This window comes from Brachionichthys hirsutus, chromosome 19 (genome assembly GCF_040956055.1).
Source record: "Brachionichthys hirsutus isolate HB-005 chromosome 19, CSIRO-AGI_Bhir_v1, whole genome shotgun sequence".
Classification (NCBI taxonomy): domain Eukaryota; kingdom Metazoa; phylum Chordata; class Actinopteri; order Lophiiformes; family Brachionichthyidae; genus Brachionichthys; species Brachionichthys hirsutus.
The window spans coordinates 9,400,716-9,413,685 of NC_090915.1; the positions used below are offsets into that span (position 1 = coordinate 9,400,716).

Below are 12,970 nucleotides of genomic sequence, written 5' to 3' on the forward strand. Positions count from 1 at the left end.
ACCTGAGTGTGTGTGTGATCTCTTTTCACTTTTCTGGATATCGTAACATGCTTTTGCTGCGAACTTCCTTGAAATATTCTGATGCCTGAATTTGTCCCACTTCCAAAGTTTCACTCTTGTCTCCATCGCTTCCTGTCTTTTTCTCATATACTGTAATATGCGCCGGTCGCTCATCCAAGTTTTTCACTACAATAGTGTCGAAGTATGATATTCAGTATCTTCCTGACTGCCTGTTATTACATACACACTGTGTGCGTGTGTGCGCTTGCCTGCATTTGTGCGTGTTATCTTCTCGAGGGTGTCTCTATATGTCACCGTTTGGGCACCTCTCATTATCATTCAGTAGAGCGACTGTTAAACTGCCATCGGCTCCTATAATGCAGCGGTGCTGAATGTTTCATGGGCTGTAACTTTATTTGATATTTATAATAAAAGGATATATAGTCTGTTTCATGTCGGACAGTAAATATCTGCATTGTCTGGTGAAGTTTATGCCCTCTGTTGGGTCTAAAACTCTTTTAATGCCACATTTGACTGGACTATTTCTTGTTTTACAATAAATATATACAGTACAGTATATATATTCTGTCCCTCAGTGGTTAATTTGTTTGCAGAGCGGGTGCAGTTATTTATTTTCCCACAAGAGGTCAATGTTGTCCAGTTTCTGGGCTCTTCGCTCGTTGTTTATACGCTGCACTGCCCCTAGTGGCGACTAACCGTCGGCAGCAGGGAACGTTATAAGACACGTTACACACCTCTCTCTGTACATCGTTGGGAAAGCTTTATCCATCATAATCTGTAGGTTTCACAAGTGCATTCGTTTTGATGTGTTATTCTACTTTTATGTAACTTTTAGTAAGTTTTATGGCAAGAGAAAGTAAAACGTTTTTGTAATAGTTTGCTTATTACCAAGCCAGGGTGGGTTGTTAAATAGCTCTTACATTCTCTATATTGAATTAACATCTCAAACACTCAAAAAAGAGCAGGTTTAAGTTCGCCAGAACCTTTTAAGTCCACCCCTCTTGCTTTTGGTAACAGCTCACCCTTGTTACAGTATAAATTCTTGTTCCTTTCATAAATTAGACTTGCGACTACACCCTAAACAATTTCATGTGTTGCAGTTTTAAAGGAGGAATTGACTGAGGGCCTGTGCACTCTGGTATGAAGAAACATACAAACTCTCATCTGAAGTTGATAAAGAGCATCTGGGGATCGCGCCTCTCGTTCCCAAGTCCCTTCAGTTGGAAGGAAACGAGACCAAGTCCTACATGCGGCATGAAGACAAACGAGGTTCTGTGAATTTAGGCATTCACCTGCAGGTTCCTTTCATTTCCACTTCAACCTTTAAGGTTGAGAAAAGAGTTTAAGTCCACATTGTCTTACACAGTTGTAAAAGCTAATAAGATTGATCAGCCTTTGCAAGACAACTGGTGAAAATGGCGCGTCTCGATCAGGTTTTTGCTCATCTTTCACCAAACTTCTGTAATTCATTGATTCATTCTTCTTTTATCCCCACTTGTAGTTTTTATAAACATACATGTTGTTTACATGTACAAGAAAAAGGAGTACAAACAGTAAAAAGTGGAGGGAACATGCAACAAGGGTGTTTGTCTTCAAGAAAAGTGCTCCACCCAAAGTGGAGACCAGCAATGACATAATCCATAACATTGAAACGTGTAATCTCCGTCTGGCGCTTAACCTGAGACCGAGGAGCTGCCAGTTGTCGACTCATCGTCTTTGGTATGTTACGTTTTGATTTGTTCAATGTTCTGACTTCATCATACTTGAAAGTTAAAATGATGGGAAGCAGTCAGTCCAATGTATCCAAGCCAACACGCCGCTATAATGTTTGTATTGATCATGTAGATTACCAATACGGTTTGGGTCATGAGCGTGTCCCAAAGGACACGGTCTGATGTCGACAAGACACGCTTGGAAGAATCACAATCAGTGTTTTATCACAAGTCCACTCTTCCGTCTGTTGTCTTTGTTTGTCTGCCGAGGCAAAGGAGCCGAGCTCACGTTTGTGAAGTCACATTTTGGATCAGACTCATGCAAGGCAGCAAATCACTCCGACATACTGAGGGCATTGTGTTAGAATGTTCACTGCTTTCCATCTGTAATAAATGTACAGAAACATGAGGTTTGAGGGGGTTTGAGGGGGGGGGGAGGGGACACAAAACAGCAGAGATGCAGTACAGTATTGTGAAAGTGACTTTTGATTTAGTGAGATACGTAAAATTGCAGATGCTTGGTTGATTTGCTTATTGATTGTAAATAAAACTGTCATGAAACACTTTTCAAATTCTAAAGTGGAGGAAAAAATATATGTAAAGCATTTAAGAGAAGAGACGTCTCCTTTATTTCCAACGTGAATATTGTCCACGATGTTTATATTAATGTTAATATTATATTAATATATTAATGACTCATCAGTCTGACATTCTTTGTCACTTGTCGTGCCAGCTGTTGAATTGAAGGTCAAATCAGACACAATAGCTACAAGGAAGTGTGATGCTGCTTTCAAAATAAAAGCATAAGAAAACCAAAGGAATGAATTTGCCCACTCTGTTTCATTTTAATAAATACAATATTTGATGTACATTGTACATGTATTTTAATCTATGTAAACCTGAAAATATAGGCATTGATATACAGTATATATACATGTTTTATTATGTAACTTAATTTACATAAAACCCAATCAAATAAAATCTATAAAAGACACCTTATTGATCCAGAAAGAAACTGGCAGTCTTGAAATAAATTATATATAGAACATTATATTCAAATCTATTGTGTCCAAACTGCATAAATAGCTGTCCTAATTTCATATTTCAAACGGTGGGTGTCTTTCCATTGCGTGCAAGTGGACTGATAAACGTCAAATGATCATATTTATTTACTTATTATATTATATATGATAATAACAATGAATTGTAGAGTACTTACTTCTCTACGTCTTCAATTAATGTCAAGTTACCATTACATAATAAAAAGTAGCCCATATAAGAACAAAGGAAGTATAATAATGGATGATTGATTATTGTTTTGATTGACTCTATTGACATTAGTACCAGCGCAGTAATATCAGTATCGATCTCTAGTTTAGATTGAAGGCATCTGAGGGATGCTGCGTTCCGTTGTGACCGTTTGTGCAGCAGCTGTTTATTTCGGTGCTGTCAGATCCCCGCATGCGGCGGACCTCCGCCCCGCAGACGAGCGGCGTGTGATCGGCCTGATGCTGCGCGCCGGTGAAGGAGCTGACCCGCAGCTGCTGATATGAAACGCACGGATTATGGATCGGATATCGATCTGTTGTGCAATCTTACTTTTTCTCCGAGTTTGTGTGAATTCGACTTTGCGCGACGGCGACGACGCGTCCTGTGATGGAGCGTTTGATATCTACTTCGTCTTGGACCGGTGAGTGAATGCGGTGCCAACAAGGACGCGCTCCCTTTATTTAATATTCGGGACTCTGTTCTTTCCAAGTATGGCTGCGTTTAGTTGTTCATGTCTCTCTTCTGCTTCGACCTATTCTATCCAGAAAGTTCCCTTAAATAGAGCGTGTGTGTAAATGTGAACAAAGTCCTGAAAAAACAAACAAACAATCAAACAAACCTGTTCTGTATTTATTTACCCTCATATCTAGAAGATACATCTGGATCTATCTCAGGATAACATAAGAGATAAAAAAAAAAAAAAATAGATATTTCTACAAAATGTGTACATTTCTATTTGGAAATCATGTGTATTCTTTGCAAAGTATTTGCATGAATTTCATCAAAAATTCACACAAAAAAATGTCAATGATTAAATTTAGCCCGACAGCTTAATGAATGGGGTTTGTGTATCGGTACTCTAGATACTCCATTTTTGTTCCTGCAGGTCAGGCAGCGTGTCCGGACAATGGCATGAGATCTATGGATTTGTGGAGCAGCTCACCAACAGGTTTGTCAGGTAAATAAAGCATCTGGGTAGTTTTAAATGATACAAGGGCCACATTTTGTTTCATGTCCTCATGAATTTCGGGGGTATCAATACTATAAATTACACTTTAAAATATAAAAAGCTATGGATGATTCAAAACCTTATCGAGAGTGTAACAGTAAAAAGGACAGTCATATAGAATGTGAACTAGAGCAATAGAAATTAAACCAAAGGGGAAAAAAAGACTATTATATACTTAAAAAAGTCTTTAAATCACAGTACAAATAATAGTCAGGAATAGAAAAGTGGGGCATGTCTATTATGGGCTGCAGACAGCATGGAAAGCCACCGACTGTTTCAGAAGCCCTCTGGTAATTGGGTGTGTGTGAACGTGTGATATCTTTGGGTTTAATAGTGTGTTACTAAATATAACAGCAAAACACTCAGCCAGATGTTGAAGTTGTTGCCCCCCCCCCCCCCCCCCTTCATGGTGGGGGAGAAGCGCCATTGGAAGTGTTATGATGCTTTTTGTTGAATGAAGTTTGAAACCCACTCTTTCAAAGACACAAAATATACTTTTGGCTGTTGTGAGGACTTCTACAGCCAGAGCTGTCCTGCACGTGTTTGTGTTTCAGTCCCAGGATGAGGGTGTCCTACATCGTCTTCTCGGGCAGGGCCGTGGTAATTCTGCCTCTAACCGGAGACAGGTACCGTCGTCACATGCAAAACATTCCCTTCTTTCACTTTACTTAACCGTCTCCCCACGCCTTGGCCCCCCCCCCCACTGGAAAACAACACCATGCAACATAATTAAATCAGCTTTGTGGTCTTGCCTTGCAGGTCTGAGATAGATGAGGGACTGAAGAAGCTGAACCAAATCAAACCTGCCGGTGAAACGTACATGCACGAAGGCATGAAAGCGGTGGGTTTCGGCTCCACCCCCCCCTCACTCTGAACTTCACACATGAGCTGTGATTGTAGGACATTTTTTTAAAGACCTATTCTTAAACATTCAAACAACCTGTGTATGAGATGCTCTCATTTATTTCAAGCAGCACCACTGAGATCAGTGTGAAGTTTCTTTTTATTTTCACGGTTAAAAATGTCCCCTGAGTCCATTAAACCTTTTTTTTTTCAGGTCTCTGATCAGATGAAGGCACAAACCTCCCCGTCATCCACCATCATCATCGTTCTGACTGACGGCAAACTGGAGATCTACCCTTATGAGCTGAGTGTACAGGAGGTATACCCCCCCCCCACACACACACACACACCTACTGCTATCAGTGACAATAATGTGATGAGAAGCAGGATGAAGAATGATCAGCATCCCACCTCCTTTTCTCCGTTCCTTTCCCAGCTCTCAGTTTCTGATTTTCTTTACCGCATGTTGATTTTGGCATCAAGATGTCACCACTTGAAAAAAGTAAAAGCACGTGTCTCACTTGAAACTTTTTATTGTGATATAAATTAGAAGCAAAGAAGAACTGTGATGATAAACTACAAGGGATGGGACGTGGCCGACCTGGCCTGTTATTCAGGGCCTCGTTTCAGTGGAAGCAGCGCTTGAATCGGGACTTTGTGTTGTGTTTCCCAGGCTGACAAGGCCAGAGGGTTCGGAGCCAGAGTGTACTGTGTCGGGGTCATGGACTTTGACCACAAACAGGTAGAACAGCTCTCTCTCTCTCTCTCTCTCTTTACTTTCCCTCACTGGCCTGTGAGAAAGAACCTTTCTGTGGCTGATAAAGCTTGTTGTGTGAAAGCGAAGCTTGTGTCTGTGTGAGCGTGTCGTGGTCAGTCCTCAGCCGGAAGCTGCTCTCGGCCCGGATTGATCACCTTGATCTCATTGTTTAGTCAGTTTTCAAACAGAACCTCCTAAAGACAAAATAACAGGAAGCTGCCAGGGATTTGGTATTTATTTATTTATTAATGGACTGTGTTGCAATTTGAATGTAAAAAAAACAACAATATGATTTGTTTCCTCTCATTTCCTGGGAGAGATTTGACTCCGTCCTTTTCATGTACTACGTTATTGAAAAGCGATGACAAAACTGCATTTGTCCGCAAAGCTGCTTTTCGTGCCAAACAGAAATGACCGCAAAAGTCTTTTACTGACATTATTATTTGAGAATCTTTGTGCGATGTTTGCATCAACACGGCGATGTACGAGCTCTCATCCAATCAACATCAAGTCAAGTTCATTTGAATAAAATATACATTGTGCTAATTAAAACTGTAAACATAATATAACTAGAAAACGACAATCAGAGATTGCAGACCCTCGCCTCCCAAAGACTCTTCGATCTTGTGAGACAGTAAACAGGGCTTCCGGATCAGAGGGGCCAAACCTGCTCTAGCTTGCTGCTCCGGAATGTACTACAAGACTCCTTCTGGACTCTTTTTCCCATCATGCCATTCGTGTCCCTCCCTCTTAAAGTGGCAGTTTACAGCAGAGGCACAATTCCAGATGTAAAAATAATTCTAGAATCTGGATCCAGATCCGGATCAACCATTCTCGGGGAGGACCGAGCCACGGACAGAACCTTGCTTGTGTAAAATTTTCAAGTCGATTGGGTTCCTAGTTTTTGATTTATGCGCTCGGACAGACAAACAGACAAACAGACAAACATACAAACGGACCCAATTGCAATACCCTCGCCTCCTCTTCGGCGAGGGTAATAACAATATGAATAGATACATGAATAAATCCTCTGTGCTGTCCCTGATCACAACATGACATCGTGACTGCATTTATCTACATAATAATTATTGATATCAGAACCATTTAAAAGCATGAAATGAGCAGGGGAGGCTTCAGCAGTCAGCGGATGCGTGCGGTCTGCTGGAGGAGACAGTGATTGCATTACTCTATAACGAGATGATGCTGGATAAGCTTCCTGTTCTCCCATCCAGAGCTGTTTGCCTGCCTAAACTGAAGCGCTGACCTGGAACCAGCAGAGAAACTGAAATAGGAGTTAGACTGTGATCGATAAATGACTTTCATTTCCCAGCTTGCTGAAATTGCTGATGGCACAGACCAAGTCTTTCCGGTGCTGTCGGGGTTCCACGCCCTCAAAGACATCGTCGGCTCGGTGAGGTCCCGTCACACATTTCAAGTCACAGAGCCTGCCGGTCAGCTGCGTGAGAACACACTCACCACCTGAGCTGTTGTCTGCGCTTGTGCACAGATCCTGAAGCAGTCCTGCAAAGACTTCTTCACAATAGAGCCATCGAGTGTTTGTGTAAATGGTGAGTTAGTCAGGATCTGGATCTAGTCCGATAGTAGTAAAGCGTCAAAGGGGTATTACAATGAATAATGCAGTGGAAAAACAATTCCAGGTAGTCGTCGACTTACAACCTGTGCGACTCGCTGACTGCTCGCTGACCGCACTAAGCTGCTTTATTTCCGAGGAAATGGTCTTTTTCCACTCCGATATTTTCCGTATCATGACGCAGCATAATACACTTACAGTAATTTAACATGGGGCGATTTATGACCGAGTCGTTATATGACAAAACCCTCAGAACCAAATGTCTCCCTAAGTCAACGACCCCCCCTTTACAGGTGCTGTATTATTATTTTTTTAGCCGAACTAGCTAAAGTAGTAGATTGGATTGAAATGCACTTGGCTTTCTGTTTGTCACTAAAACTAAATGCAGCTTTGTGACCAAGAAATGTGTCTGATGTTTCCCAGAGTCTTTCAATGTGGTGCTGAAGGGCAGCGGCTTCAGCGGATCCAGGAGGACAGAAAACATCATCTGCTTCCTGACTGTCAATCAGAAGACATATGGTCAGTACCGAGATCCCACCTGAGACACACACACACACGCACACACACACCAGTCAGCAGAAACACAACTGACTGTTTGATGCTAATGCTAAGGATGCATCTGTTTTGCCCTCATTATGTCCATGGGGTCACATAAGGTCACAGTTTGTCTCAGAGTGACTTCATTTATGAAGTCAAATGTGATACTGTGTGCTGCAACTGGAAGTCAGAGTCGTGACACTGGCAGCTTTTCATTTTCTTCCTCTGCAGAACAAAGGCCTCCATTATGTGGCGAGGAGAGCGATCTGTCTCTCATCTCATTAGTCCTTTAAAAAAAGGGAGCGGGTGTCCCTGAGAGGACACGAATGTGCAACTGTCCCACTGACTTCCTCGTCTTTCCAGCCATTCTGCTAGAACGTCCCTGATTCTTTCTTCTACTGCTCCATTGTTTCTAAGTTTTATTTGAAAATTTCTTAAGAAGGACTGATGCCCCCCCCCCCAAAAAAAAAAAATCAGATCATTTATTTCAAAATGTGAAAAGAACTCGGAGGACGCAGACCTCCGCCAAGCAGCTCACTCCCCTCAATAATTGGATTTACATCATCCACATGTTGATCTGGATCATCATCAGAAGCTTCTAAATTGTTCTTGGTGTCTTTATACACCAACCATGAAAAGTAAAAGTGAATCAGAGTTGATGTGTATTTTTAAAAGAATTTTTGATCCATAAATGGGTTTTAAAGTTAAAATGTAATATATATTTTTCCTGACCTCATTCTGGGTCAGATCCAGAAGACATTTTTCATGATAGTGCATATCAGACCCCTTTATGACTGTAATTTTTGTTGAGTGAATTGAATGCATATTTTATAAGATTTATTTAAAAAAAAAATGAAAAGCCTCCATTATGGGAAAAGATGGATTATTATTATTTTTTCTTTTTCCAGATGGGCAATTGGATTGCTCTCAAAATTTAATGGAATCTAGGTTATGCAAAGATTCATATTCAAAAACTTTTTAATTAACATCCATCCAGCAATTTTTTTGCAATCCTGCGAATAAACAAATGGAGGTAATAATGGTTTCTGCTTGGAGCAAGCAAAGCAAAGCGCTGTTTATTCTTAAAAATATTTCAACACTTTCTCCTGTTTAAGATTACACGGTGCAATGCTCGGACTACATGCCTCTCTGTAATTCATTTCCCTCCGTCGTTTCTGCTGAGTACACAAAGAAACATTTACTGTTTGATGCGTTTACTGAATCACGTGTGACTCCGTCCGGTGTTTATCGGCAGAAAAGGTCTCAAAGTGTCCATGTCTCTGTTTCTCCTTAGACCAGAGGCCAATAGTAGTAAAAGACGGCCATCTGCTTTGCCCAGCTCCTGTGCTGCAAGAGGTCGGCCAGTAAGTCAGGACGCACACACACACACACACGTATATAACGCGGTGGGGGGGAAATCAGCAAGCATTATATTAAAAGGATGTATGCACAGTTCCTATAAAATAGAAACCCTTTGATGGGGGTGACTGGTAGAGTGTGTGTGTGTGTGTGTGTGTGATGGTGCAGCATTCCGTCGTAGCTACTGACGCAACAAACAGAAACAGGACTTTGTTCATCCGCAGCTGACAAACCAGACGCGTGTTTGAACACTAAAAATAGTGAGCGACTCCCTCCTGCCAGTCACATGGGAGCGCCCTGCCCCTTCTGTCCTTGTTTTTCTCCATCGAGTTTCCTTGTTGTGCAAAAACTCCAGAGATTTAATGATCAAGGCTGCGAGTTTGTTGAAAAGGCCGCTCCGTGCCACAGCAAGGCTTTTTCCTCTCGCTGTTTACTAAACACTGACATAAGAAGGGCATTTCTGAAAAGCAATTTGGGACTAGAATATTTTAAAGCGTCAGCACTTGGGCATTTGTTTGGCGCCCAGGAGAGCGAGAGTCGAACCTGAGGCGTGTGTGGTAACGTTTCACGAAGCTGGTGATCACAACGCTTGTTTTCAGTCATCTGGAAGGAATTCTACCTTTAAGTAAAATAAAACGGTTACTTTATATCTGCTGATGTTTCGACATTCCTGCTTTTATTTGATCGGAACGCACGACTCTCGAGATTCTTCACGTGTGGAACAGAGAGAATAACCAGAGTGTGTTTGCAGCTCAAAGTCTCGGATGAGCTGAAGCCAAACGGACCAAAATATCTCTCTGGCATTTAGAGTGTGAGCCAACGCTGATTTATCTTCACTTCCAACAGCTCTCTCTCTCTCTCTCTCTCTCTCTAACTCTATCTGTTGCCCTTTCCATCACACCTCACCTTCTCTGTAAGGACAAAGATGCAGCAATCTTACTTGAGTTTAATTTTGGATCTGAAAAAGGTTTTTACTGCAAACTATTAATAAGGCAAACAAGAAATGATAAAATAAACAAAATATGTACGGCAAAGACTCCCTTTTTCAACAAGGTAATTTCTTGGAACTGGAAGGTCACGAGGAAAACTGATAAGGTTACCAAGGAGCATGATCCCGAGGCAGGGATTCTCAAACTCGGCAGTTGATTGGCCCAAAAATAACAATTGGAGATAAACTTTAGTTTAAGCCAACGTCTGTGTTGTTTTCCACAATTCCTGTTACTTCACTCTAAAAGTCCCTTATTTAATCAGAGATTATTTTTTTTTAATCTTCTTCTTCAAAATGCTTTCAATCAGAACTTTGAACACGTCAGAATGAGAGAGAGAGATGGATATATTTATATATAGTCATTATATTTAGTAAATAGCCTCATAAATGTAACAAGTCCAAAAGTGGTGCTACAATCTTTAGCTGCCATAACAACGTGCAAAGCGGGTTGCAACCAATCATAGCAGTTCATTGTATTCACCGACGCCCGTGCTGCTGTGGCGCGGCAGCGAGACAGGCCGGATTGTGTGTCGACACTGTAAACACAGTTTCACAGGCATTCACTGCTTCACTATTATTACAGCGAATATCAAATGCAGCTGCTGAAAGGTGTGCGGGAGCCGCGTCTTCCTCCGCTGAGGAGATTGGTTTTCGTGATTCTGTCAAATCATTGCAGGTCAGTTGAAGTGCTGGTGAGCCTCAACAATGGGCAGTCCTACATCTCCAGTCCCGTCACCATCTCGGCTACGACATGTGTGGGTAGACTCATGTCGTGAACGAGTGGGCAGAAGGTGTGTGGTGTCATTTGTGTAGCTGAGCAGCCTGTGTTTACTGCAGGCCGATGGGACCTGGGTGTTCTGGTTGCTGCTGGCTCTGTTGCTGCTACTGGCTTTGGCTTTGCTCTGGTGGTTCTGGCCTCTCTGCTGCACTGTGGTGAGTTTAATGTCTGTGGGACAAACCGTAATTCGACAGCGTTGTTGCCCACAGGGGAGGATTTGTTTATTATGCATTAAATGCTCTTTCCTCCAGGTGATCAGAGACCCACCTCCCTCCCGCCCACCTCCCCCACCTCCTCCCATTGTGAGTAGATTTTTAAATGAAATGATATTGAGCATTTGAACTTTGGTGCATGAGACCAGCGCCTACTGGCTGTTATTTGCACCGCACCACTTGAGCATTGACCTCTGCTCTCAGTAGAGGTCAATGCTCCAAAAACGTGTCCCAGGGCATTAGGAATCCTCTTCAGCACGCATTGGCGGTTGCTGATTGCCTCGCCTCCAAACAGAATGGCACTTTGTGTCAGCTCTGTTGGGAGGTTTTTGTTTCCCCTTTGTATAGCTGTGAATTTGCAGAGTTTGGAATGTTACTTCAGTTTATTTTTGCTGTTTTCAAGGACCCAGAGGAAGACCCTCTGCCCAGACACAGGTGGCCCACAGTGGATGCTTCCTATTATGGAGGCAGAGGTCCTGGAGGAATCAAACGCATGGAGGTAAATAGAAATACAGAAGAAAAAAACAGTATTGTGTAAAGTATCGTTGTTTTACACCCCGATGACAAAGGACATTTCATGATGTAACAAACACACAAAGCAGTGTGACGTTAACTCATGGTTTGGGTGGTTCGTAGGTGCGCTGGGGCCAGAAAGGCTGCACGGAGGAGGGGGCACGTCTCGAGAAAACCAAAGATGCTGTTGTTACCATGCCGGAGGAAGTGGAGGAGCCAATCGTACCACGACCCCCATCCCGACCTCCCCCGGTCTACAACCCCCCGTCACAATCCAAATGGTACACTCCTATTAAGGTGAGAAAATCCTCATTGCTGTTCACTTTGCCTTTGGTTCAATGCGTGAAGCTGTCCACTCCTGAGCAGGTTTGCGTATTAATCGGTATTTTAATGCTTAAATGTTCTTCCCTGTGTGTATTTTGTGTATTGGATTAACCTATAGGGGCGTTTTGATGCATTGCTGGCATTACTGAGGAGACAGTACGACAGAGTGGCAATCATGAGACCGACATCTCAAGACCAGGTAGGAAACATCTGCAATAATCCCCCCTAAAAAAACACTCCTGCTATACAACAGGATGATCACAGCGAGCCTAGCAAAGCATGGCTAACGTGAAGACCAGCAGACAAGTGTCCTGGTTAGATATTGTAGGGGTGAGGAGGGAATGTGGACAGGCAGAAAAGAGAGCCATCTACTGGACAAAAGGAGAATCGGACCGAATTTGCTTCAGGATGTTCATGGAAGACGGGCCAAAGGTTGACTGATCCTGCTGCTTATACAAGTTAGATATTTTCATAGTTATTTTTTTCGTCTGTCTGCAATCACCAAGGAATAAAAGATTGTACCTTCTTCTCACTGGATAATGTGAATAGGAAATGGGTCCTGCCACTCCTCTTAGCAGTAATTTAACTATAAAGAAAATAATACGGCCCAAAGTACCTCCTGAAATCATTTACCAGCCAGACTAATGACAGTCGCATCCATTCAGCATGAACGTCCTTGAAGCCTTTCTGTAACTAAGTCACAATGATGGAGCCGAGTTGTACTTAAAGGGCAATTTTGCATAAATTCATCAATACCTAATATTTCATTGGCCCAAAGTGTTTTAAGGAAAGATGTTTATAACGATACAAAATATCAACATAGACACATTAGCTTGATGTTTTAGCAGATAATAGATTAACACATTGCCTGAATTGTCTTATGTATTTTCTTTTGTCTCCAGGGCCGGTGCATTAACTTCACCAGAGTTCAGAGTCGCTGACGCTGGAATACGAGGATCAACGCTTTTCATTTTGTTCCACAGTTTTTCCGAAGGTAACCGTTGAGGCTGAATGTGCTTTGTAAATAAATGTTGAGCTATTTTGGGGGTTTTGTCAT

At 42.2% G+C, this 12,970-nt stretch overlaps 1 protein-coding gene across 1 annotated transcript; it reads left to right on the plus strand.

Annotated features, from left to right (window-relative positions):
• Positions 1–3,211: 3,211 nt before the first annotated feature.
• On the plus strand, positions 3,212–12,950 carry LOC137908464 (anthrax toxin receptor 2-like). The gene is made up of 17 exons (XM_068752870.1): positions 3,212–3,423; positions 3,889–3,960; positions 4,566–4,637; positions 4,771–4,852; positions 5,069–5,173; positions 5,528–5,596; positions 6,942–7,022; positions 7,119–7,179; positions 7,626–7,721; positions 9,034–9,103; positions 10,763–10,841; positions 10,924–11,019; positions 11,116–11,166; positions 11,480–11,575; positions 11,713–11,886; positions 12,032–12,112; positions 12,816–12,950. The coding sequence occupies exons 1-17, from the start codon at positions 3,299–3,301 to the stop codon at positions 12,852–12,854; spliced, it is 1,449 nt and encodes a 482-aa protein (XP_068608971.1). The 5' UTR covers positions 3,212–3,298; the 3' UTR covers positions 12,855–12,950.
• The last annotated feature ends 20 nt before the right edge of the window (positions 12,951–12,970 follow it).

Bases quoted from the DNA above. Each gene is read 5' to 3' on its own strand.
- LOC137908464 (XM_068752870.1), top strand. From the start codon at position 3,299: ATGGATCGGATATCGATCTGTTGTGCAATCTTACTTTTTCTCCGAGTT. The intron at 3,424-3,888 runs GTGAGTGAATGC...TTGTTCCTGCAG, and splicing joins ATCTACTTCGTCTTGGACCG to GTCAGGCAGCGTGTCCGGAC. The intron at 7,180-7,625 runs GTGAGTTAGTCA...GATGTTTCCCAG, and splicing joins ATCGAGTGTTTGTGTAAATG to AGTCTTTCAATGTGGTGCTG.